At 37.6% G+C, this 23,058-nt stretch overlaps 4 protein-coding genes across 5 annotated transcripts; 1 reads left to right on the plus strand and 3 right to left on the minus strand.

Annotated features, from left to right (window-relative positions):
- Nucleotides 1-4,000, plus strand: LOC102720542 (putative disease resistance protein RGA1). Its single transcript, XM_015840470.2, has 3 exons — nt 1-442; nt 820-3,332; nt 3,497-4,000. The coding sequence occupies exons 2-3, from the start codon at nt 831-833 to the stop codon at nt 3,521-3,523; spliced, it is 2,529 nt and encodes an 842-aa protein (XP_015695956.1). The 5' UTR covers nt 1-442; nt 820-830; the 3' UTR covers nt 3,524-4,000.
- A 137-nt stretch (nt 4,001-4,137) lies between these two features.
- Nucleotides 4,138-13,381, minus strand: LOC102707332 (cycloartenol Synthase-like). 2 transcript variants are annotated; one of them, XM_015840471.2, is made up of 19 exons: nt 13,282-13,381; nt 12,531-12,760; nt 12,115-12,300; nt 11,906-11,995; nt 11,590-11,787; nt 11,192-11,276; nt 10,636-10,802; nt 10,021-10,209; nt 9,157-9,270; nt 8,944-9,063; nt 8,743-8,865; nt 8,313-8,411; nt 7,243-7,299; nt 6,716-6,762; nt 6,500-6,643; nt 5,812-5,989; nt 5,240-5,320; nt 4,975-5,058; nt 4,138-4,532 (listed from the first exon to the last, which is right to left on the minus strand). In XM_015840471.2, the coding sequence occupies exons 2-19, from the start codon at nt 12,723-12,725 to the stop codon at nt 4,410-4,412; spliced, it is 2,280 nt and encodes a 759-aa protein (XP_015695957.1). In that variant the 5' UTR covers nt 12,726-12,760; nt 13,282-13,381; the 3' UTR covers nt 4,138-4,409. The 2 variants fall into 2 exon arrangements, with proteins under 2 accessions (XP_015695957.1, XP_015695958.1); XM_015840472.2 differs by having other exon boundaries at nt 13,276-13,373.
- A 2,846-nt stretch (nt 13,382-16,227) lies between these two features.
- LOC121055144 (pre-mRNA-splicing factor CWC21-like) lies at nt 16,228-16,545 on the minus strand. Its single transcript, XM_040526732.1, has one exon. The coding sequence runs from the start codon at nt 16,543-16,545 to the stop codon at nt 16,228-16,230; it is 318 nt and encodes a 105-aa protein (XP_040382666.1).
- Nucleotides 16,546-19,039: 2,494 nt separating this feature from the next.
- On the minus strand, nt 19,040-22,931 carry LOC102720819 (probable protein phosphatase 2C 44). Its single transcript, XM_006659158.3, has 5 exons — nt 22,666-22,931; nt 20,810-21,061; nt 20,432-20,714; nt 20,192-20,346; nt 19,040-19,648 (listed from the first exon to the last, which is right to left on the minus strand). Exons 1-5 carry the CDS (start codon nt 22,807-22,809, stop codon nt 19,508-19,510), a joined length of 975 nt encoding a protein of 324 aa, XP_006659221.2. The 5' UTR covers nt 22,810-22,931; the 3' UTR covers nt 19,040-19,507.
- Between the last annotated feature and the right edge of the window lie 127 nt (nt 22,932-23,058).

Consider the following 23,058-nt stretch of genomic DNA (forward strand, 5'->3'; position numbering starts at 1 on the left):
TGAAAGTGCAAAACAAGATTTTGTAATCTCGCCATTTTTGCCACCACAGCTCCGGCACTGGCAGCCCCGCCGGCGACCAGCCGGACGTCGTCGCTCTACCTCTACGGTGGCGAGGCCACAAAAATCGAGTCTTTTCCTCCTACTTCTCCAGGACTCCTCTCCGGTCGTCTTCTTCCTGCGGAAAAAGTAGGAACCCTCCAAGAAAACCTGACGTCGCGCCGCGCAGCCCCTCCACCGCTCACCGCCTCCTCCCCCCACCGCCACCTCGCGAGGCTGAAGGATACCGGGCGGAGCCAAAACCTGACGGGTGTCAGCGCGCGCAGCCAGCCCCTCTCGTCGTCTTCTTGCCGCACCGCACCGCGCGGGGGGCGGTGGCGGTGCTAGTGACGGTGGACGGAGGGGGGCCTTGCCTGCTCGGTGATCTGACGCGTCCGTCTTCAAGGTGGATGCTCACCTACTCCTCCCTCCTTGCAGTTAATCGCATCCAGCTTCTTTCCATCTTCAAGATATGGTGGTGATGATGCCCAGATGGGGTGGGTTGGTTGGTTGCAATGGAGGTCTTGCATTTGTCTTCGTCTAGCATCCGTTTGTGTGAATGTGATTAAGGTTAACTGTTGTACATGGTGTAGGTCCGTGAGTCTGATTTTACCAGGATCTTAAATCATGTTAACTGCTGCTGATTACTGTAGTGCGTAATTTTGGGTTTTTTTTTGGCAACTCTTAGTGTTATTCTCGGTTTGATTGCGGGGATATTGTGATAGTATGATGACATCGGAGTTCATCTCATGAATGTTTTTTGGATCTCTTATTATTTTGCAGTTGTTAGCAAAATGGCCGAGGTGCATCTGTCGAGTTTTGCGATCTCTGTTCTTAGAAAGGCGTCCTTCTGTGCTGCCAGTGAGATTAAATCAGCTTGGAACTTCAAGAAAGAAGTGGGGAAGTTGGAAAGATCTCTCAAGTCCATCTGTGGTGTTCTTAAAGATGCAGAGCACAAGCAATCTACTTCTTGTGCTCTTCAAGTGTGGCTAGAAGATTTAAAGGATATTGTCTACGACATTGATGATGTTCTGGATGATGTGTCCACCAAAGATTTGGAGCAAAAGGTTCATAATGGTTTCTTTGCGGGGGTCAATCGGCAGCTTGTTTACCCGTTTGAATTGAGCCATAAGATAAAAGCAGTTCGTCAAAAGCTTGATGAGATAGCAGCTAACAGAAGGGAGTTTTCATTAACTGAGGAGACTATAGATACCCAATTTTGCAGTAGCAGTACCAGAGAAACACATTCTTTCATCAATGAATTAGACATTGTTGGTAGAGAGCAAGCAAAAAACAAGATTGTTGAAATCATACTGAGTGCTGCAGATGCATATGCTTTTTCTGTGCTTCCTATTGTTGGTTTAGGAGGCATAGGAAAAACTGCACTGGCAAAACTAGTGTACAACGATGTGAGGATTAAGAAAAGGTTTGAGAAGAACTTGTGGGCTTGTGTATCTAATGTATTTGATCTAAAGAAGATACTAGATGACATAATCCAATCAGATACAGGTGAAAGCAACAAACAACTGAGCCTGCAAACACTACAAAACAAGCTTCGTGGGCTTTTACAGGAAAAAGGATATTTACTAGTACTCGATGACATATGGAGTGATAATGTTAATGATTGGGAACAACTTAAAAACCTGCTATCTAGCGGTGGAAGAGGAAGTGTGGTTGTAGTCACCACACGTAATATGAATGTGGCGTCGGTGGTGAAGACATTGGAGCCATACTGTGTGGCAGAGCTTTCTTTTGATGAATGTATGCAAGTATTTATTCGCTATGCATTCAGAGCCGAGGAAAAAAAGGACGCAATGTTGTTAGAAATTGGCAAATGTATTGTGGAGAAATGCCATGGCGTTCCCTTGGCAGCTAAGACATTAGGATCTGTATTGTTTGGCAAACGGGATCATAAGGAGTGGTCACTTGTTAAGGATGCAAATCTGTGGACTATTGAGCAAAATAAATGTGATATATTACCAGCCTTAAAATTGAGTTATGATGCACTTCCACCTCATCTGAAGGCATGCTTCTCTTGCCTATCTGTTTTTCCAAAAGACTACATAATTTTGAGAGAGCTTTTAATTATGTTCTGGATGGCACTAGGGTTATTGCATAAAACCAGAGAAGGTGATGAAATAGAAACTACTGGAGGACAATACTTTAATGAACTGGATCAAAGATCTCTTTTCCAGGACCATTATGTTCTTTATAATGGCTCAATTCAAAGCTGTAAAATGCATGATCTTGTCCATAATCTTGCGGTATTTGTGTGCCATAAGGAGCATGCTGTCGTTAATTGTGAAAGTATAGATTTATCTGAAAAGGTTAGGCACCTCGTATGGGATCACAAGGACTTCTCAACAGAGATTGAATTTCCTAAGCATCTGAGAAAGGCAAACAAGGCAAGGACATTTGCAAGCATTGACAACAATGGGACCGTGAGTAAAGCTTTCCTTGACAACTTCTTTTCAACCTTTACACTCCTTCGCGTTCTTATTTTTTCCGACGTTGATTTTGATGAGCTACCAAGTTCAATTGAAAATCTAAAGCACTTAAGGTACCTGGATCTACAATGGAATGGGAAAATTAAGTTCTTACCAAATTCCCTATGTAAGTTGGTGAACTTGCAAACACTGCAACTTAGTCGGTGTGACAAATTAGAGAAGATGCCAAGAGATGTGCAGAGACTTATAAGCCTTAGATTCTTGTGCCTTACACTGAAGAATAAGTATTTATCTGAACATGATGGATTTTGTGGTTTGACTTCCCTGAAATTTCTGTTCTTAAATTCATGTGTTGAGTTATCATCTTTGACAAATGGATTTGGTAATCTAACTTCCCTTCGAAAGCTCTTCATCTTCAACTGTCCAAAGTTGACGTCTCTACCCTCAACCATGAATCAGCTCTGCGTACTTCAAGCATTATCAATTAATAATTGCTATGAATTGGATTTGTTGGAACCTTCAGAAGCCATGGGTGGCCTGACTAGCCTTGATGTGCTCCAACTTGTTGGGCTTCCCAAGCTAGTCTATTTTCCAGAGAGCTTTATTTCTGCTGCTACCTCTCTTCAATATTTTGGTATTGGAAATTGCAATGGGTTAAAGAAACTGCCAGATTTCATTCAAAGTTTCACCTCTCTCAAGAAAATCATGATCAATGACTGTCCTGAGTTGAGCAGAAGATGTGCTGTTAAATCAGGGGAGGACTTCCCTCTCATTTCCCATGTTCCCCAAATAACAATTGACAAGAAGACATATCGGAAAATTACTCCATCTCATCCAGAGTGTTCTTCAGTAAGTTGAATTACTTAGTTATGTATTTCATTAGAGATGGGAAATAGTTTTATATACCTGTCCATTTCTTGATTTATCCTAAACCTGTATTTGTACGTCTATTAAGTACTAGTAATAAATTTGGATGAAGTCTGCCTTGTAATGAAGTTTCATAAATTTTTCAGAAATGTGTGATCAGCAAGCAAAGGTAAAGTATATCTGTGACTGTCAGGCTATATTCATTTGTTGACGCATAAAAGGTAAACTAGTAGAGAAACTCTACCTTATAGCCATGTCGAGCTATATCCCTGCTAGAGGTTTATTTTGCCATTTATGATGAGTTTCTGTTATAATTGCATCTGTGTTCATTTTTCCCGAAATTGTTTCTGTTTAAATGCACTGGAGAAGTCCAGTTTCTGTTACGGTGGTGTCTTCCAATTCTCCTTTCCATCGTTGGCACTGATCCCTTGATCCTTGACACGGTAGCAGCGTGAGATGTATTTTGTAGTGCACGCTCTTTGCTTCCCTCTAACCCCACGCAGCCACACCTAATACAATATCGGTGTGTTTTTCACCTTCAGGTTTCATTCCATGCTTTGTTTTAAACACATATTTTCAGTATTATCTGAATAGTTTGGTGGGTGAGAGATTCTGTGGTGCCTTTCTTCCGTTGGAGCAAACAGAGGTGGGTTGTCACGCATTTAGTTAGTACCAAGGTTAATGTCATGGATCATTAGTACTATTCATACTGTAGAACGAACAATACCTTCACCCATAACAATTTATGAATTAGGTTTATGTACCAGAAAGTTGGGGCAAGGTTTTGTTATCCTTCTCAAAGTACCTAAATGTGAATCGTGATGTACATGTTCCTGCACATCAGATCTAAAGAATGTACAACAAATTCATAAGGATCTCATAAAATCAGCCAAAACAATACAGCAGATTCTAGATTTAGAGTTTTGTACTTTTTCACATAGCCTACAATACACTGGGCCATTTGCTTGATTCTGCCAAGAAATCAAGTTGGCTTTTGTACTTGCTGAATTCTGCATAGCAGCATTGCCATCAGATGGAGCTGTATTTGTTTGCTTGATGCTAGAAGGTTTGATAGTTCTGAAGTACTAATTTCTGATACTCTCCAAGAGCCCATATAGGGAATATATTGCGATAAGCCATATAACACAATGGACCATTTTTCAAGAAACTTCCGATCATTTCCTACATCATAACACACAAACTATTAGTAAATGGAACAACACGAGTGCTAAGACAATGGACATTTACATGACAGCTAGCATTGGACAATTCCTAGAGAATATTGTTCAAATCTTCTTAGACTCTTATGCTTCTTAATATAATGATGCACAGTTCTTCTGTGCTTTCAAGAGAAAAATAGTTTCAAATAAATTTCTGTACAATTTCCAGCAAGGGATAAATTATTAGCAAGAAACTCACACCAGGAGTCCTCTATTTTCCAAAACCAGTAATAGATGGGTTCGTTAGGGTGTTCCGAGGAAAACTTAGAGCATTAATTTCTGAAATATCCTTCTAATCTCTTTAACGAAGTTCTTTATTCCTCTATTATGCATAACTTTCTTATATGAGGAAAGTTCAAGAATTAGCATCAAATTGTATGACACAAATGCTATGTAGAAGTCACCTCTTGTGGAAAGTCACCATCACTGAGCTGCATGCTCATGATGAGTCTTGCTGCTTTGTGCAGAGGAGCAGGATCTCTCTGTATCTGAACTCAGAGGGAAAATTGTCTCAATACTTAAATACGTTGGATTATAGTATGGACCTTTAAGCTACACATATTGATTAAATTATTCTGGGTTAAACATGCATTATCCTTACTGCCCATTAATATTGCAACATTTCTTTGCAATCTGACTATGTGAAATTCTTATTGGGAGAAGTAATACCTGTCCAGCTTTCATGAGTCCTAACATTGCCCATGCAGTATTGACTATATGCGATTTCTCCCCATCTAGGTTTGTGTATGCCTGTTTAAGATTTGAAACAGCATGCAGTCAGTTTCAAGAATCAAATACAGAAAGGCAAGCCACAACCCAACTTATTTGAAACAATCATATACTTTGCAGTTTTGTACTACTAGTTATGGAAGAAAAAACATGCAGAAGGTCTCTAACTATCAGTATAACATTTTCTACTATTGAAGGTATATATAAATAGTGCAGTCGATGATATATGATTTACTAGTTGTTATCTCACTTGTGCGTGTCATTTATTTGTTTGACTTTTCTCTAAGTGACTTTGAAAGCTAATTAATTAAATGAATAAATGATGATTGTTAAACTCCTATGAAATTCGAATGTGATTACCAGTTAGAAAATGCAGTATATATTTGTCTTCAACTTGTTTCAAGATAGTTGAAGCAACATTTCTCGTTAACATTTTCTACATCTGCGGTTTGCTCTAAGCTATCAAAAAACTTACAGTTTACTTGCACAATAAAGCATTCCAGAAATATTACCTTGGTTCTGGATGAAAGATGGCTCTCTCCCCATCCACCATTCGTAAGCTGCTTTGATAACAGAAACTTACAGGCCTTCCTTATGCAGGTGCTGTCATCATAACACTGTCCCACTGATGACAGACCTTCTATAGCAAACCATGTTCCATAAGTGAAGCAAATACCCCATGATCCAAACCTGTAAAACAATTTATCAATCCAAACTATCAATCTCTCTCAACCATCTATCGATATTAGATTTAGTTGTAGCAGTACTTAAAAAACTATTCTGTGCCATTAAATTTATTTAACCTCGATCCAATCTAGTAATTTCATATGATATACAAATTTACTTTTAGTAGTGCTGTTGGAAATTGATTCTCTTATTAAGTTCTGTCAGTGTATATAATTCTCTCATTTTTAGTTGTTTTCTTGGTTGTACATTGTCAATCCTAATATGTATTGCGAGTTAACTGTAAGAGACAAAGATCTAGCCCAGTCTGTTTGATGGTTTTGTGAATCATTAGTTTCACTGGATTAGGCATACTATTTCTTAGATTTTGGCCTCATTGTCAAACTACAAGATCATTCTACACAAAGACAGTGTTCTAGAATCCCATCGTTCTCCTATCTAGGATTTTAAATATGTCCATACATGATTGATTGAACAGTACTTAAATTTCCTATGATATTTTTTAGGAGTACTGACCATGAGCCATCATCATTCTGTAACTTCTCAATGAATTCTGTTGCATTCCTGATGCATTGATCTATTTCATCTTTCCGATGCTCAGGGTACTTCTCCCTGAACAATGCCAATGCTTGGATGACTGATGAGGTACACTCAACATACCTGCAGTATGTATGCATGTCAGCATTCAGAAGTAGCATAGTTCTGGCAAAGAAAGATTGTAAAAATTCTCACTGATGCTCCACGATGATGTCTGCATATATCTCTGTCATGTTGAAAATCTGCAAAACGTAATTCAAATGCTCATTATTTAGTTCTTTATATGTGAATACTTTGTTACTTCTATGCTCCTCTAATGTTAATTTCCTTAAATCTCTTGATATTTGTGCCATCTAAGAATCTATCCCAGGTAGTTTGCTTCATTGTTCTTCTCTTATCCATGTAGCATAAATGTGAATTCTGGAAATTGTGGCATACTCTCCTTCACCTGTAATAGCTCTAATACTCTGAACTATACTTTGTTACTGAATAATATATTAGTGTTTTCTTACTATATTACCTTTGTCTAAAACTATGATATGCCTGTTTATTCTAGATATTTGTAACCACAAAAAAATGCAGTGGCATTAATCATACCATTCCTAAATCAAATAATAATACAATATAGAAAGAGTATAGTAGCATAGATATGCCATTGCTTTACGCGATGGTGCATTGATAGGTTGATACTGTTATTAGGTTGAGGCATCGAGCATATTTACCTCCATCCATGGATATGTGCGAGCTAGCTCCCATGTTCCATACCCACCATTTGGATTCTGCATAGAATTCAGTGTCAAATATTCCAAGTGACCAAAAATCGGCCGAAGGATATGAGAAAAGGGATCAACTCTTTAGTAACTCTAGTAGCATGGGAAATTTGGAAGCACCGCAATGACTGTGTATTCAATGGAGCTAGCCCTAGAGTTGCGACGGTCTTACAAGTGGTTGAAAATGAAGGTTATCTTTGGTGTGTGGCAGGAAATTCTGCTCTCCAAAAGCTCCTTAGCAGGGTGGCTATCCTAGGTAGCTAGTTGTAGCAAGTTGGGCTGGTGTGGTTCTGTTTTGAGCGAGTTGTTTGTTTGTTTTTTTTCCTGTTTTTTCTGTTTTCTATTTGTACTGTTCCGTTTATTTCCCCTTATTGAAATGAAATGCAGCTCTCCTGTGTTTTCGAGAAAAAAAAAATTACTATGTTTGCATGTGATGTGAACGTTGGTTGTTCACTGCTGCTGGCTTTTGCCCATAACAGCTTGGCATCCGTTTTGTACAACTCTTAACAACTATTAAATGAATCAAAACACTGTTATTCAACTTAGATCTGTACTTGAAGGTGCCACTACAGCTGATGGTTATACATTTATCATTTGGGCATGTGCAGGAAGTAAGGTTCAAAACTCTTGGGTCCCTTTTATAGGATAACTTGGACTATCACAGCATCCATGGGTGCTGTTCACCGTTCATGTGAATAGTAACTTGACCTCATAAGGCCCTTACTTTCCTAGCTAATAGATAGGATACCAAAATAACTGATTATTGTCGCAGCCTCCTAGGAAAATAAATAGGTATTTAGGAAGTAAATACTTTCTAAGGCGAACTCTTTCCAATTCACTCTTGCGTTTTCGAGAAAAAAATAAAAAACAGAAACTCTTTCCAATTCACATGTTATGTCGTACTGTAAGAGAATAACTGCCTGCGCTGCAAGACCATCACCATAACATGTTGCTTCAACTATAGTGTTGCATAATATAATAGGTGAGATACAGAATATGACGTAAATTGTGCAGTTCTATACCTGTAAAGAGAGTAATACATTCACTGCGTCAAAGTAGCAGCATGTTTCCATCTGATAATCTTCACCATCTGATGAACACTTTGATAGCAGTAACAAAGCCTGAAACAAATCACTATATTACTTTGTTTTTTATTCGTGTGATCCATCTTCTATGTATGATTTAGGTCTGGTATAATGATATCATATGGCATCATAAACTTTATAGACAATAACACCAGATTTTGGGGGAATTTAGGTACATATGTGTCATGCTTTTCTTGTTTTGAGTTTTCCATTCTACTTTCCACCATAACCCATCATAATGCATGAAACCTACAAATTGAATAGAAATGAAAAAAAAATGGACCCTACTTGACTCATGCCTGCATCAACTACCTGATTCTTTCTTCACTCTATGTTTGATTTTTCATGCTTAAATTTTGATACATACCTTAAGGGCTTCTGCTGTGCAATCTGAAACCTGCCACCCCTGATCTGCAACCTGGAAGGCCCATCCTCCTTTAGATATGTGACGGTACTTTCTGCTGAAGTCACCAGAAGGATTGTCCATAATCTTAAAATTTAAGTTAGTAGAGTTAAGGAGTAAGTTAGGGAAAATATAGCTAATAGTTTCAATTCTGGGCAAAAATACCTGAGAAGATTTTATAAAACCATGTGCTTTCTTGAGGGTACTTCCAAATTCTCCTGCTATACTACATGCTAATATAGCTTGGACTGCGAAAGCAACATCCCATAATTGGCCCGCACAGACCTTTGAATGAACAAATATTTTGTTTACCAAATTTGAACACAAATTGTTGCAATTTTGCGAAAATGTATAAAATAATCTGATTTTTATATTCACCCGAACTTTCATGCCATCTTCGCCAACCCATAGGAAATCAGCCACTCTAGCCAAATGACGCTTGAATGCATCTGAATTGGGATTTTCAATCCAACAGCACAACATGGATAGTGCCTGAAATATTTTTGTTTGTAAGGATTTAAAGTAATGTTCACTCACTGCTGGAGTTTAATATACAAACTCGGGCATACCTATTTTCTAGATTATTAATTCTTGACTTTTTGCACCAATCCTTTTCTTTACCATGTATTTTTCAGAAATACGCAAAGATTGCTTGGGAAAAATGAGTTTGGTGAGCTAGCTTCTTTTACTATGCATGTTATCATGTATAAGGAAGCCAAAAGTTTAGCTATAAATTCTTTCTGAAAATTAACATTCAGATATACCTTAATTTGCTTAATCTATACCTGATTTAACAATATCTGTAAGACTTTGTATCTCCATAAAAATATTCCTCTTAAATATTGAAGTCTTCTGTTTAGTTTTTCTTTTTATTCTGCATTGCATCTCCATAAAAACATTTGTTTTAAATATTGAAGTCGTCTATTTACTTTTGGTTTTGTATTCTGTATATGCAAATAGAGTTTCAAACTTCTTTTGAAAGGTATGGAGTTTCAAGTTTCAGCCAACTTTCATACTGATGGTTTCATGGCGCTGCTTACAAAGCAAATGCAGTTGATGCAAGATATGGACCATGAGACTTTTGGACAGTCAATGTAAGTTGGTGCTTCACTTTCTTAATTTATCAAAAGGAAACTGAGAACCAGAACCTATCACTATTCAGCCTGAGCTCGTTTCTGCCTTTTCTTCTGGGATTTATTGGGTCAGTATGGATCTCTCTTTTGGAAAAGGAAAAACTCCTACCTTCTGTGCAGCACCAATGCAGATATACTGGGAGTTCTCATCTTCATACTTCAAGAACTCAGCAATTTGTTGTAGAGCCCTTTTTCTCATGTAGGAGATTGGCCAACGTGTAAGAAAAGGCTCACCAAAATTATAAAGGCAGTCAGATAGGCACTCCTGTAGCCATGTATGTGGATTATAGGCATCTTCCTGCATTTGAATTCACATTTTGTTGCTTCCAGTTCTAAAATTTGAACATACATAAAAGAAATTTACTGCAGTTGATTAAGTTATAGGGACTTGGAATCTTCTGATAGACAACTAAACATCTAAATACCAAAAGTATGCAAATATTGCAAACGTTGAAGCACATATTAGTGAGCACATATTAGTCACGTAATAGCTGATAATATGAGTTTTAGCAATATCTGACAGATCTAGACATCTTTGTGTAGACTTTAATATCACTTGGTATTATAACTAAATTTGCCTACATTTTTAGATGGAGTATTTAATGAGGCAACCTAGTGCGTACCTGTTACTGATTTTGGAGAGCCTTGCTAAATTTCTTGTGCAATTAATCAAAAACCGTATCAAATGCTTGCAGAAAATGTGTTAAATGTTTAGTGAACTGACCTTTGCACATAATTTGCGAGCCTCCTTCCAGTCAATCTTTTTATAGGGATGAATATGTAGATCTTCCCTTAATGATGCAACCAAGTTTGTTATAGGACCGACAAACTTCTTTCCATATAAATAAGACATGGGAATAAAAGCCATTCGGAAGTGACTCCACAAACGTCCTGCGCATGAAAATAAAATGCAGCCATAATGAGAATTGATTTGTTCTATCTTAAATACCTAATATAATTCTACAGATTAAACATCTGTCAGATAAAGTAATGGAGTAAGACAAAATTATCAACGTATAAGAAATGAATTGATAATCTTTTTATGCCAATGAAGTTTACTTCAGCATTTCTGGTAACGATGGTGATCACCTATAAATTTCCCTGTTGACATGTTTATATATAGGGACATTATTACAAACTTCTTTCTCAGTAATGCAGAAGACGATTTGATCTCAGGAACTAAAACATAACTTATACGTAGTTAAAATGTTTCATTTCAAAGTCTGGTGATAGGATCTGTGGTAACGTAGTTAAACATATAACAAGGAAGATAATTTTACCTGGTTGGATAGGAACCAAAGATGGAAGGAGAAATAATTCTGGGGGAATAGGATTTACACCTGACCATTCAAAAACCCCAAGCACCTGTAATATAATATACAGTTTACAGAATGGGGGAAAATCAGGCTGGTTTGGCATATGTAGCTCTACTAAAAAAATAATTTGATACTCTCATAACCTTGCTTTTGCATATCTTTTGATGTTTTCATTGACTAATTTCTGTAGATGGAAAGATATTTAATTCAGGCAAGGTACTTATAATTTTTTAGGTAATGGCTGTGAAGTAATTGATAAATTAAACTAGTGGAAACTTAAGTTTCCCAAGCTATCTTAGTAAAATTACTAGCTGAAAACATATTTGACTATGGAGCTAGGATACAGCTGAGAGGATTGTTACCGAGAGCCACACTTTTCCCAAGATTGGTATCATTGTTGCACCTCCATGGTCATGTATCCATTTTCTTGCTTTATGCATGGACATATCTGGTCCATCATCGAGACTCTCACCAAGTAGTCTCAGAGCAGTATAGTTAAGAGCTGTGCTGAGCATGGAACTTTCACCTTCTGCATGTAGTCCCCATCCTCCATCCATGTTCTGGTTCACAAACTTGATTTAGATCTTGTTCACACATTTTATATGAATAGCATTAATCTTTTAGGCATATTTACTTAAAAAAATTATCCATTACTTCCTGGTAACTATTGAGTGTTACCTGACGATTGTACAAATATCGAATGATCTCCCTGTGATGTTCTGATGACAGAGTAATACTTAACGACTCTGTGACATATAGAACTATGATCTGCAGTTGGAACAAACAAACATAAGAATCCCCGTCGAACTTAATTGATGCTGGAACTAGATGTATGATGGATGGTAATCCGAGGAGACATGAAGTTGATTGTGTATGTTACATCTTACCATAGTTGCAGTGGTAAACAATGGTCCTGGGAAATCCCCTGGCCAGTGCCCATCATGTGCCTGTATGGCTGAGAAATAACCGAGCGCCTTCTTCAGTATATCTGATACTGTAGCTGTGTCGATATTTATTGGGTTTGCGTCTTTTTCTTTCTGTAGATCAATACTGAAGTTGTTCGCCTTAGCTAACTGCAAAATGAAGATTCCACATGGATACAGCATCATATTATGCTGTTTAGTTTCATTTCCAGGAGTTTCATGCTTGCTTTTTACATCTATAATGCATATGCCTGTGGCTAATGTCAGATGTTGCAAAGACTGGCGTGAGTTTCTTATGGAGAAACACAGATACTGCTGCGATCTGATACGAGGTACGTATCAAGCTCTGTGCAATAGTTGAATTTAAGTTTTCATTATACCTGCATGCGAGCTAAAATATCAGAGGTGTGTCTTGTTCTGAATCTATTCTTCTGGAACTCGGACTGTGCAGCCTCAACTGCCTCCCGCTCTTCACTTGTTCCAAGATTTTGGTCAAATTCCCATGTTTCTCTTCCGACATGACTGTTCCCACTCTTGAGCCATGGTCCTCCCTCAGCAATCTTTAGCTTCCACATATTATAGAAACTATTCTGCTACTTGTAAGTCTTACCTGTTGGAAAAAAATGGTTTTTAGGATAAACCAGTCTAGATCATCATCACATAAGTTTTTAAAAAGGATTTTCTATATCTAGATATTGAGATTTTTATCATTTACTGTTATACGTTAGAGTTTTTCCAGCTGCAATAAAGCTACCCACTTTCACATATATGTGTGCGCACTTGTTGCAGACCTGACTGGTTTATTACTAATTTGGCACAGCTAGCAACTTTCTGATTACACTAAATTTGGGTCAGCACTTGTTCTTTAATCATACAAATATTAGCATATTTTCACTTAAAATGATTAATTCTTATTCCTCCTTGAAATACTTGAAATGTTGTGGCATAAACCTTTCCTTGGTATGTATGCATATCACTTGTGAAACCATTATTACATTTTATGGAATTATTTTTCTACAGGTGAGTAGCAAATCTTTCAATTTGAACCTCTTAAAAGTAGCAATGCATCATAGTGCCATAAAATAAATGCTGAAATATATAGGAAAACAAAAGTAGGGACATTACACTTACACAGAAGCTTCAATTGGCTTGCTCTTGTTTTCAGGTATTTGAAAACAACCATCCATCACAAAGACAAAGCTGACAAAATATAATCAGGCTGACGAGAGATCGATAAGAAATGAAGACGCATTTGTACAATATTTATCCTCTGGGACGCTAGCTGAGAGCTGAGAAGGATCACATGGAAGTGATGAGGCAGCTTGCTTGAGCTGAGCACACAAGCAAGGAGCAACTGCAAGCCGTGCTGGGTTGGAGCTTTCCTGCTTTGCTTGGCAGCTGAAAAGATGGGAGAAATGGCTTCTGTATGCAATATGCATGAGCCTCTCTGCCCCCTGGTCATGCGAGTCTGATGCAGTGATGCAGCTAGCTGTGCCCTGCATTGTGCATGTGTGCAAGCTAAGGCCTTTGTTTCCTTTGCTCATTTAGAGTGGCAGAATCAGGAGCGCCGAAATTTTTAACTTAAGAACAGGAGTAGCAGTACTATTTTGTCTGAAATTTACTTGGACGCAAGTGAATTTAGTTTAAATTTTGATAATCATGGGGGGTAATGTCGCCCTTGATTTCGATACATGTTCTTCTTTTCCTTGTTGCGATTGTGCTTGTTTGTATCTGTCATGTGTCATGTGAGTAGATATGTGAAAATACTGAAATGTGGAGAAACATTGGGGGTGTGAGCTTCATATGTAGTATGCCGATCTGATCCTGGTTGGTTTTCAGCTTGCTCTCATGCAGTGGACGGAGTTGTTCTCAGCTGCCCTCGCAAAATTTTGCCAAATTGCAACAACAATTTGTTGATGGCAGTGATGTTTGTATACAGTGCCTTCATTCCAGATGGCGGCACTGGATTCAAATGCCGGTACTTTTGAGTGTTTTGGTAACCGATAGTGTTCATAGCTGCAACACGTGTCACCTTTAGGGTCTAATACAAGTGATTTGTTCTCATGTGATCTATAGGTACACGCATGACTTGAAGAAGGCCTTGTAAATATTAATTATTATAATAATCCAGATTATTGAAAGTAAGCTGAAAGAAACAGACAACTTATTGAAGTAGCTTATTATAATCTAAAGTCCAGCTTACTATAATCTGATAAACTCATTTAGGTGAGTTTTTTCTAGCTTATTGGATGAAAAATTACCTACCATGCTATCTCATTTTCTCTTTAGACTTGCAAACTCAATAATCTACGCTCTAATAATCTAGAAAAGAAACAACTCATAGCTTATTCTACTACAGATTATAATAATCTAACTTATAATAATCTAACTCAATAATCTAAATTATAATAATCTTAAGCTGAAAGAAACAGGACCTACGTAGAATACACCGCAAGCTCCATCTTAATACCAACCTTGTGATGCCAAGGTTGCCCTGCCAATGCTCTTAAAGAAAATAATTTTTACAGATTGAGGCTCTTAGCTGCATATTTAATTTGCATCCTTTCCTAAACCAAGAGTTATATTTTGCGCAAAAAAAGAGGAAGTACATTCATTCATTTTTGGCTCCTTAAGTGTGAATAACAACTAACTTAACTAAACTAACTAAGATTAGCAGACAATCCTGAGTTCTTTTTATACATGAGAAATGGTGCAACCAATAGGTTCAGGATCGGCATCCCAGGATCGTTTTTTTATTGTTAGGATCGAGATTTTAAGCAGGGTCGTTTTTTTGTTTTAGTATCTGATCATAGGACTGGTTCTATGAGATTTTCCTTTTAAATTTAATTTAATATTTGTATCAATTATATGCATCTATTTTGTAAAATATAGACATAATAATATGGCATACATACATGAATAAATTTATCCAGAGAATGATACACTAGAGTCAATAGTATTTTTAATGTAGGTTTTGAAAATAAACTAGGCGATACTAGAACCTGCAGCCCATACCCAATTCCTATAACGATACAACCAAAAAACATTATAGAGCAATACATATTATTTGGTTATGTAATCCCTCCATATTTTTATGTATGACACCGTTTGACTTTTAGAATCACGGTTGGCCATTTGTCTTATTCAAATTTTGTATTTAAATATGCAAAATTATAATGCATAATTAAAGTTTCTATAATAATAAATCATATTATAACAAAATAATTAATAATTATATTTTTTTTGAATAAGACAAATGGTCAAACGTAGACCTAAAAGTTAACGGCGTCATATAAAAAAAATATGAAGGGAGCAGTATTTTAGGATCCTGTAATACCACGATAGATATCACGATAATGACAACCTATTGATATGTCGAATAAAATGAACGAAAAAAAAAGGCTAACAGGATGTCAATAGTTCAAAATTGTTTCTAAAGCTTCCATCGGTAAATGGTAACATCTTGCTCTTAGAAAATTTCGTTTGGTGTTGATTGAAGTTCTTGATACATGGGGAAAATTTAACTTTTTACGGCTCTTATGGGTGAGCGGCAATAAATTTACCGCTCTCATCTTACAAGTGTCAAAAGATGGATTAAACCCTCTCGATGAGAATCACAAAAAGTTAAAATCTCCTGATACATGAATGGTACAGCTCGCTAGCAAGATGAGAAAAATACTAGAGTAATAGATCGATTTACCAGCAGTGAAAATTCATCCACAGGTTAGTTATAGGCAACACTTAATACTACATCTGTCCTTTGCTAGAGTAAATGTTTGACGTTATCAATTTTTTTACATGTGTTTGACTATTTGTCTTATTAAAAATTTTTGTAAAGTTATATATATATACAAATATATTTAATAATCCATAATATGATATAAAAATAATTAATAATTATGTAAATTTTTTTAATAAATATATATAAAAAATCAACGGCATTGAATATTTTAAGGACAAGGGAGTACTTCTCTGTGTAAATTTAGATTCAGATAAGAGAAGGCGAAAATTCACGGTTCAATTACAGATGATGTTGTGATTGTGCTAATCAAGGGTCAAACCTTGAGAGAGCTATAATTAACGGCCAGCCGCGGTGGCGGCGTCGGCGGCGGCAACCTTGCGGGCCTCGGCGAGGCGGGAGGCGATCTCGGCGTCGGTGTGGCCCTGCTCCTCGAGGACGTCGCGGAGCTCGAGCAGGCGCACCTCCACCGCCCGCCTCCGCTCGTGCTCCGCCATCTCCTCCTTGATACCGCCCGCGGCGGCGGCGGGGAGATCGCGCGGCGCACCAGCGGCGGCGGAGGGGGAGTGCTGGGGACGAGGGAGGAACTTGTTGGACTGCACGCGGCCGCTGGTGCCGGAGCCCCGCGCGATCGGGATCCCGACGCCGTTGTGCATCTCGGCGGCGGCGGCGGCGGCGGCGATCGGATGGGTTGGATTGAATGAAGAGTTGAACCGCGCGGGCACACTCGTCAGCCTGAAGTTCCCCAATTCTCGTCATTTTGGACGAAACTTTAACTACTAATTTATTAATAACTTTAAATATTTAGTTTGTAAACATTAGAAAAACGTGTATGTATATATGAATCATAAATAATTATAGATGGACATAAAGAATACTTTGATAAAAATAAACATGTACTATTTAATTTTTGATGTATTTTAATAGAAAATTAAAGATAGATTTACAGGAGTGTGCCTTTATCTACCACGGTAAGAATTATCAAACTGCCAAGAGTACCTTCGTTCCTATTATTCTCTTATAATTTCATAATTCTTACTGTTTTAGATCAGAGTGTTGTCAAAGTATTAAAACTTTGATACATTTAAATATTTAATTTGAAAAAATAATACTAAACATTTATTTTTATATACATATTTAATAGGAAATCGCATTCAAAAATAGATTTAGAAGACCATGTCATGGTTCAAAATGGCACGAAAATTATCAAGCTGGAGAAATTACAAAAGATGTTTTGACTTTTATAAATTAGCATCAGGTATATTTCAATATTATATTTGTTTTATATTAAAATTGTTGCTTTATTTTTCTATAAATTTAGTCAATGTTAAAGAAGTTTGACTTAAAAAATAAAAACATCTTATGTAATATAAGTAGAGGGTGTTTGGTTTTTCTACAGTGAAAATTTTGTGTTGTATTACGAAAATATATGGCTCAAAATTTGATAAGTTGAAGTAACGACAAAATGAATACACATTAAATTTACTTTTGAGTTATACTCTGGTAGAGTAGCCTTGCACTAATGTTGTTCTCGATGCAAGATTTTATTGCTCGGCTTACAATAATATCATATCATTAAAACCTGTTTGAGTTGATCGATAGAACATATGCTCTAAATGCAATATTTTACTTTACTGTTTGAGTGAAGTGTACCGGTGGTTCTTAAACTTATGTGCATGTGTCATCTAGATCCCTAAACTCTCAAAATGTATTTTTGGATCACTAAACTTGTCTGGGATGTCATATAGATCCAAACCGGCTCTGACCCGCTCCATTCGCCGACGTATGGTGGCACCTATGTGTTAGTGGGGGCGTGGAGCCGCGTGGGTCCAGATACAACTTACGATAAAGTATTGTATCTGTTATTATTCTTTTCCACGGTATTTCGTTTGATGTCCCGCTGTCATGCTATTTGACTTAGAAATAAGTAACCCCAAATTAACTAAAGATTTACATATTTTGATTTTTAAAATGCATTACGTGGTTCCTGCTATCGCTTGCATTTTTCTTCTGCAGTACCTACATATATGGTTGCAAAATTGTTTCTCTATCATTGGTCGCAAAATCGAGAATTTGGTTGAATCAATGGCAGCAACAAGAGTGTGTATTGGGTACGTTAATTCGCAACAGCGCATGTTGTTTGACTAATTAGCGCACTTAAAATGAGAAAAAATAGCGCACGTAAAGTTTATATTTGTCCCCATAAACATGAACTTTAGGTAAAATATAACCAAATAATATTCAAAAATAAAACACCAAATATAACCAGCCAGTACTTTTGTATATAATTTATCTCAATAGATTAAAATATAACCGAATAATATTTAAAAATGAAACATCCACGTAGCCTCACCAACACATAGGCGCCATCGTGGTATGCCATGTCAGCGGATGGAGCGGACCGAAGCCGGTTTGGACCTGTATGATACCCCAGACAAGTTTGGGGATCTAAAAATGCATTTTGAGAGTTCAGGGACCTAGATGACACATGCACACAAGTTTAGAGACCGCTGGTACACTTCACTCTTACTGTTTCATAGATTAACATATACATCCAAGTGATTAACGGGAGTTGATTAAATACATGGAGATAAAAGAATTACTCTCGCTAGATGTTTCGTTCTAGTTTTATGATCTAGATAATTAAATACACCAAGTTTCATTCCCATAAAAATCAAATCATCTCTCTCATCATAAATTAAATATCACATCACCATTTTTTTTGCCTACATGGCATATCATTTAGCGAGTTTGAAATCCAATGAAACCTCAACTGAGATTGATTAATACCGCCAATTCAAAGCGCTAATAGCATTTCTAGACATTAGGTAGCCATTAGACTACGTGCCCTTTCTCGTTCCGATCATGTTCGTGATATATATACAACTTTACTTTTGCTCAAGCGACAAGTTGCAATAGGTGAAACTTACTAGGATAAATACCAACTAATCAAAAGACGCGAGATAATCAACAAAGCAATTGATCATGATAGGAAACCATGATGGCTTTCAAGCTGAATCAGAAGAAAAAAAAACGTTCACCTAATACCTCATTATTTGGTAAAATAAGTTGAAGCTGAATTTAGTTCATAGGCAAGCCTTGAAGGGGAATAAAAATTGCAAGCCAGAGTATGACTCAATGCAGAATGGGTGAACGACAACAATACAATCTTTACTTCAGATGGGTACGGTGCACATATCCGCAAAGAGTTAAACACAAACACAACGCATTAACATCATCACAACACGATTACAAGTTTACAACAATCTGCACGTCCATAACTGAACTTATTTCTTTTCATCAGAGGAAAGCTACCGCTCTGACGTGTATGCATATATATATATATATATATATACACATAAAAATGGACACCCAAACCTAACTTTCTTTTCCTTTCGCGTTGTTTGGCTAAAAGTTTTGTCCTCTCCAATCATAAGCTAATACTAGAAATCCAGAAGCCACAAGCCACACGGTCTACAGAGATCTGGCACATGTAGCCAGAATACGAAATAACCACTTCTGAGTGCACATGTAGCCAGAATACGAAATAACCACTTCTGAGTGCAGCATGATGCATGGCGAGGACGATGCAGGCTCACTGGCTGGATGGTATGATATTCAGCACTGGAAACGGATGACGATGCACGAAATGTCATCCTTGCTCATCTTCACGAGGGCCTCCGATGTTAATCGCTTTGCTGCGGCCTGTGGGTCCTTGATAGACTTCACCAGATCGACAGCTTCCTGGTTCTTGATTACCTTTACTCAAGCCAGCAAAGAGATAATGAAGAAGTGATTCTATAGTTAAAATGTCAGAGACCATATGTGACTCAGATTGGCTGGCTTAGTTTTCTTGTTTAGGCATATATGGACTTTTAGGAAAAAGAACGCCTGGGAAGCTGTAATGCCCCTTAATAAATACTCCATCTATTTTCTATTAAACGACGTAACGTCGTTTAAAGAAGGATGGAGGGAGTATATGAGATTATTTGTAACGAATGATGATGTAACTTTCCAAAGAACATGACATAAGTACCTTTTTTTCATTTCAGAGCAGTTTATCTTGTGAGGTTAAGAGGTAGACTACAGGAACAGTTGAACGGGTTACAGGAAAAAAACAAATCGATCACCCTATGTTAGCTAAGTAATTTAAGTCACATCAGTCTTGGCAAGGTATCTTGAGTTTTCTTATCTTCAACAAGAAAAGAATACTGTCTCCAATGCAAGGTACTAATTTTGTATCATAATCATAATCTATATAAGCTTTAGTAGAATAGCAACTTGGCAAGAAAAAGTACATACCTTCCATAATCCGTCACTAGCGAGTATGACAAACTCTACACTCGAGTCTATGGCTACATGTTTAACATCTGGTTCTGAGCTCAAGTGTGCCTTGAGGCTCTGATCACCAAATGCTCTGGCAACAGCAAGTTGGCCATTTACTCGAGGAACATCACCTATGAGTAAGCGAGTAAGCAGTAAATGAATCGAGGCAATTTTATGTTTATTTCAGAAACAACAACGATAGAACAAGACAATTACCAGGGAAAGTAGAAACAAAACCACCCTGCTTTTCAATCCTCTTCCGTTCATTTGTTGTGTGGGGTTCATGATCTACAGTAAGTTGATTAGCAGCTCCTCTTTCACACACAACAGCCCTTGAATCACCTACATTTGCTATCCACATATCCCTACCATCAACTACAATGGCTGTAACTGCAGTTGAACCACCTGGTCCTAGCTGTTTAGAATTTTCCAGAATATACTTGTTTGTCAAGCTGTATGCATTTTTAATTGCTTCTTGGGGATTCGTCCAGAAGAGAGGCTGCAGCAACAATGTTACAAAAATAAATAATAGCAAAGCAAATAAAGATACGATGCATCTCAATATGCATATTTTACAGACACAGCAAAACCTACCTCTTTCAGTATGTTGTTAAAAAGATTCGCTTTCAAATAGCTGGGCACACTATCTCCCAAATGGCCATCATAAATGGCAAACAAACCCAGTTCATGATCATTTTCATACTTATACTCTGCTACATGGTAATCTTCCATGTCATGGCCAGATCTTCCCTCCACTAGATGAAATCCATGTGTTACCTTGTTGGTTGACAACTTACTCCGTCCCCTTCCAGTATCAGAAGATGATGAATCAAGACACACTGCACTCTTTACATACATGCAAATGAAACAAGGAAGTGTGAATAATACCAATTTAAAAAAAAATAAAGCTGAGTTAACTGAACTATTCACAAAATAAAACCAATAGGATATGTGAATCCAAAATTTCATAATCAATCCATAAGGTATAAAAGTTGGATATAAAAACTGCAATCCTAGAATTGTCACTAAACTACTTGTCTAATGTTACGTATAAATTACATTTATACAAAGTAAAAAAAAGTAATTAGAAGTTATGTGAGAATCCAACAATGACCAATGTGAAGGATGGAGGGAATAACCCATAAGGGCATCCACAATGTGAGCCAAAAGTGGGTGGTCTATATAACTCTATATAGACTACTTTACTATTGTGAGAGGGGAATTAGGAAATGAAATAGGATGAGCTACCTATAGCTATATGGACTACCCATATGAATTAAAATACATTATCTCTCCTCTCTCTTCCCTCTCTAGTGAGAGAGCTAAGACTATTGGATGTGATTTATTTGTTAGGGTATGGGCCTAACTTATGTCCATTGCTATCTTATACATTATGTAAATTGAAATAGCAAAAGACCACTACTTGGGTCCCATCTATATGGACTACTTAGTCTATATACATTGGGGATGCTCTAATGTATCTGCTTAAGTGGTGCGGAATCAGAATACACTAACAGCACAGATAAACTTTTGGATACATGATACTGAAGAACAATAGATCATTAAAAGGGTAATGAAAATTTGAATTGAGTTTGAGTAAATTTTAAAAACTACATGTACTTTGATCAATGTATTGCAAAACTACATATTTAAGGATAAAGTATTGCAAAACTACAGATTTAACAACAAATTTATCCCAAAATACAGATTTAAGATCATGCATCATAAAACTACAGATTTAATGATGAAGTTATCGAAGAACTAAAGATTTTAGAGTTCACCTACATGGCATTACTGTTTTTGTAAATTACAAATGTTGTAGTTTTGTGATAAATTTGATGTTAAATCTATATTTTTGTGATAAAATATCTTAAATTTGTAGTTTTACGAAAAAAATTAGTGTTAAATATGTAGTTTTGTACCTAACCTTAAATCTGTAGTTTCATGAAATTTACTCTATTTAATTCATTTTTCATAACCAGCTTAAGCCTTGAAGCCTTGAACTGAATATCGAAGTCGGCTGCACTCGATTTGTTTCATAGAGAATAAAATCGAAAACAACAGTATCTTATCCAATTCTCCTTATTCCCTCTCTTGGAGCACATGGTTGTCAGGAGTTAGCTACAGTTCAATTCCTCCAAAGAAGAAGCAGCAGCAGAAGAGTAGCTGCAGCCTAAAACCATAGCCCTTTTTGCGCTTATCGCCATGGATTTCGGTGGAGTAGTTCATGCTCACCACAACGACGGCAGTAAAAGGCAAAGCAGGCTTACATCGACCTAGGCGGGGTGGGGTTCCTGTCCCAAATCGAGACCGAAACGCCACCGGACGGATCGAACCTGGCCCGGCAGCGTCGGCGGCGGCGCAGAGAGGATGTTAATCGAGAGGGAAGTGTTCCCCGGGGAGAGATGGAGAGGGGGGGGGCGACGGAAGCGAGGGTACAGGAGAGTTACCCGGAGCATGGAGAGTATGTCGGGCCGCCGCCGCCCGCGCCGCCCCGACGAGGCCGACGGCGAGGAGGAGGAGGACGACGACGACGACGTTGAAGAGGAGCAAGACGCCGACGCGAGCGGCGCCTCCGCCTGCCCGCCGATCATCACCGCCGGCGGGGTGCTCGGCTCCTCCGAGCCCTCCCCCGCGGGGCTCGGATCGCTCCTCCGATGTGCTCCGCCGGCGAGGAATTCTTCGTGTGTTTCGGGGGGTTGCGGGGAACAGACGGCGGCCGGCGTAAAGCTAGTCTAGTAATAATAGCATTCGTTTCAGTACTGTACTTATTTTTTATTTTTTAGTTTTTGGATACCATATTTTCACTCTTTATCTTATTTAAAAATTTTTGTGATTAATAT

This window comes from Oryza brachyantha, chromosome 8 (genome assembly GCF_000231095.2).
Source record: "Oryza brachyantha chromosome 8, ObraRS2, whole genome shotgun sequence".
Lineage (NCBI taxonomy): Eukaryota > Viridiplantae > Streptophyta > Magnoliopsida > Poales > Poaceae > Oryza > Oryza brachyantha.